General features: G+C 42.8%; 1 protein-coding gene across 1 annotated transcript; it reads left to right on the top strand.

Moving 5' to 3' along the window:
- Window positions 1-6: 6 nt before the first annotated feature.
- On the top strand, window positions 7-3,462 carry LOC105888440 (trifunctional enzyme subunit alpha, mitochondrial-like; the record flags this gene model as incomplete). Its single annotated transcript, XM_012814067.1, has 3 exons — window positions 7-91; window positions 2,499-2,585; window positions 3,376-3,462. Coding segments are annotated over exons 1-3 (240 nt in total), but the record flags the coding sequence as incomplete, so codon positions are not given.
- Between the last annotated feature and the right edge of the window lie 6 nt (window positions 3,463-3,468).

The raw sequence follows: 3,468 nt of genomic DNA, 5'->3' as shown, positions 1-3,468 counted from the left end.
TTACCAAGGGTTTGAAAAGGCCGACATGGTGATTGAAGCTGTTTTTGAGGACCTTAGTCTCAAACACAAAGTGCTAAAGGAAGTAGAAGCGGTGAGTAGGGCTCTGCTGTATACGAATCCTGTGTAGTCAGTGGGGGACGCTGAGATGGAGTTTTTAAAGGACCCATCGGACACTCGGCTCTTTTTATAGGACTATTCATTTCTTTTTTTTTTTTTTAACAGTTTATTTATATTTATTTTTTACAGTTTTTTTGGCTGGGGCCGGGTTTGAACCCACCACCTCTGGCATATGGAGCTGGCGCCCTACTCCTTGAGCCACAGGCACTGCCCCAGGACTATTCATTTCTAAGTATAAGTTTTTATGTGAGCTCATGAACACTTCATATGTTATAAAAGTCACATGTAAACCCTATGGGAAGAAAATCAAGTAGCTTATTAACGTCAACACAAGGTTCCCTGGCCTTACTGATGTGGGAGTTCAGTCACCCAAACATACAAATAACCTCACGGACTGGAGCCAGATGTCTTCAGATCTTTTGGTTGGCTGTAAGCTATAACCAGACCTCTTCAGGTCTAGGCAGCAAAGGAAACAGGGGAGAAACAGTTTCTCCAGAGGCTTGATCTATAGAGATGCTGCTTTGGTTCCGCTCCCAAATGCTCTGTGTAGCCAGTTCTTGAGATGAGATAACACAAACAAAAAATGAGTACTTGAATTAGGTGGTATGAAGAGAGAGCCCAGAGAAAGAGAAATGTCAATAATCCAGGCATGAGTAGGGCCCAGGTCGAGACCAGCCTGCAGTTGCATAAACAGAATGTGGGCTTGTAAATGGTACATGAAATGGTACTGACTTGGCCACACATCAGGTGTCTGGAGCAGCAGGCAGTATTCCACCTGGGGCAGTCTGCTCCACTAAAGACTGGACCTAAGGAGGTTTAGAAACTAAAGAGCTCTGCCGCAGACAAATTCCTCTTGTGAAACATACATTCCAAAATCTTTTCTTTAGGCAAAGTGTAATGCTAGATTCAACTGAAGGAGAAAAGTTAGCAGAACTTGGTAGATTTATGTCCCTGGTGCCCAGTGGCACTTCAGCTTTAGAGTTAGGTGATGTTCCCAGGGCTTTGCAGGCACTGCCAAGCTAGGGTAGGTAGATTCTCAGAGCATCAAAAGCAGACATAGCGAGGATGGAGAGAGAGCACTTACTAATGAGGACATGGAATTTGCTTTTGGAAAACCTAGATTTGGAAGTATCAGAAAAGGGACAAGTTTGTTAGTTTGAGCAGCAGGGAAGCCAATAATCAAAGAAAAGAGAAAAGGGATCAAATCAAGACAAGTGTTGGCTGGAAATAAATCAATACAGTAGTTAAAATTGAAACACAAAGGTTAAGGGAGAAAAGAGATGAGACGGAACCTAGATGGTAAAGGGAAGGAAGAGACAAGGTGTGTGATGGGGCAGTGCACAGGGAATGTGAGCAGAGAGCCAGGAAGAGGGGCGTGTACTCAGGGAACTGTTGGTCTTTGGCAGATAGTAAGAAATACGAGCTTTAGGTAAAAAGATTACTATATATATAAAATCTAAAGTGTTATGTATCTTATGGCTACTTATATAGCACGCCAGGTACAAAAATAATAATAATTAAAACCATGGAGTCTTTGTCACAAATACTGCCAAGCCAGGTCTCTTTTCCATCAACTACCTATACAGTTCTTTTCTTTCCTTTTTTTTTTTTTAATCTTAATGCAGTACTCTAATCTCCATTATAATTGATTTTATTTTATGCTCAGCTTTTCAATGTGTTAAAGGTGTTTTCAACCTTGATTCTCATCTCTGACGTTAGGATTCTGCCAGACGCAGATTTGCACAAATTTGACAGGTGTGCCTTCTATAATTTTCATTCCAGCATCTGAATAAAAACATGAATAAATTGGGATCATGGCCAGAATGCTGTGACAGTCTGCAATAGAGACTATTCTCCAGGTTGATAAAGCTGATAGTTAATAGTATTCATGTGCTGTAGACTTAGTGCTACACTGTTATTTATTAACACACTATATAAAAAGAGATAGGCATGTATGTGAGGACTTGCTCTTACATAGGTGAGGGTAGTGAGAGTCGGGGTGGATCCAAACAAGAAAAGGGATTGACACCCATGCTAGGTCTTGAAATGAATGAAATGTGATTCAAGGCCATCTTTTCCGTGTTTATCTAAGGTGTCTCATTGACTCAAGTGTGAGATGTAGTCTCCAGGTCAGGATTAGGTGATCTTATAATGGACCCTAACTAGAGGAAGGCTGAATGGGGAAAAGAACAAGGTCAACACATTCACCAACACAAAAGGCCCTAGGTGATCCTAAGTGCCTGGATGAGTGACCTCTACTATCTGAGCAGTTGTGAGTGGGAGGGTGAGCTGGGCCCAGGTGTCTCTTCATTAGCTTTGCTGTGGCCACTAGTCATCTCCTTGGCTTCCATGACACATTCTTTAATGTTTTCTCCCTGCAGGTGATTCCAGAGCATTGTGTCTTTGCCAGTAACACATCTGCTCTGCCTATCCGTGAAATTGCAGCTGTCAGCAAAAGACCTGAGAAGGTAAACTCTGAACAAAAACCCTAAAATGGTTTACTGTTGCAGGCTCACTGGTCAAGGCTTAGAACTTGAGTAGAGAAGATACTGGTTTGTAAAATGTAAATGCATCCCTGCCAGTCCAGCATATTAATTCTGCCTGTCCCTCCCCTGCAGAAAAGTGGGTCCTGTCACCTAAGCCATCAGCATCACTAACACTATGTATAAGTGAAACCATAATTCTTTTTTTTTTTTGAAACAGAGTCTCACTGTGTTGCCCTCGGTACAGTGCCATGACGTCACAGCTCACAGCAACCTCAAACTCTTGAGCTTAAGCAATTCTCTTGCCCCAGCCTCCCAAGTAGCTGGGACTACAGGCACCTGCCACAACACCTGGCTATTTTTGTTATTGTTGTTGTCATTATTGTTTGGCAGGCCCAGACGGGATTTGAACCCGCCAACCCTAGTGTATGTGGCTGGCGCCCTAAGCACTGAGCTATGGGCACTGAGCCCATAATTCATTCTTCCCTGATAAATCTGATGTCACCTTTAGCTGTGATTGGTACTGATGGTTAGTAGGATCAGATGTCCTTCATGAAAAGCCTCAGAAGCAAATGGAAGAGGATTCCGATATGCTCTCCCTGACATACTAAGCTTTTTATTGAAGAACCATGAGACCAAACCACTTGACTATTCCAAGCAGTATTCCTATGCCACAACCACCTTTCTTTGTAATATTTTCTTAGCAAAGAAAGAAAATGCTAACTCCCTACTCAGCTTGCCTGCTTCAGGCTGGTGGTTTTGGTCCCCCCACCAGGTGATTGGCATGCACTACTTCTCTCCTGTGGACAAGATGCAGCTGCTGGAGATCATCACAACAGAGAAAACTTCCAAGGACACAACTGCTTCG

The sequence above is a fragment of the Otolemur garnettii genome, unplaced genomic scaffold, assembly GCF_000181295.1.
Source record: "Otolemur garnettii isolate 467f Iridium unplaced genomic scaffold, OtoGar3 scaffold01879, whole genome shotgun sequence".
NCBI classification, from domain to species: domain Eukaryota; kingdom Metazoa; phylum Chordata; class Mammalia; order Primates; family Galagidae; genus Otolemur; species Otolemur garnettii.
Note: the sequence above shows the minus strand (reverse complement) of the source record. Positions and strands in the feature narration are given on the sequence as shown.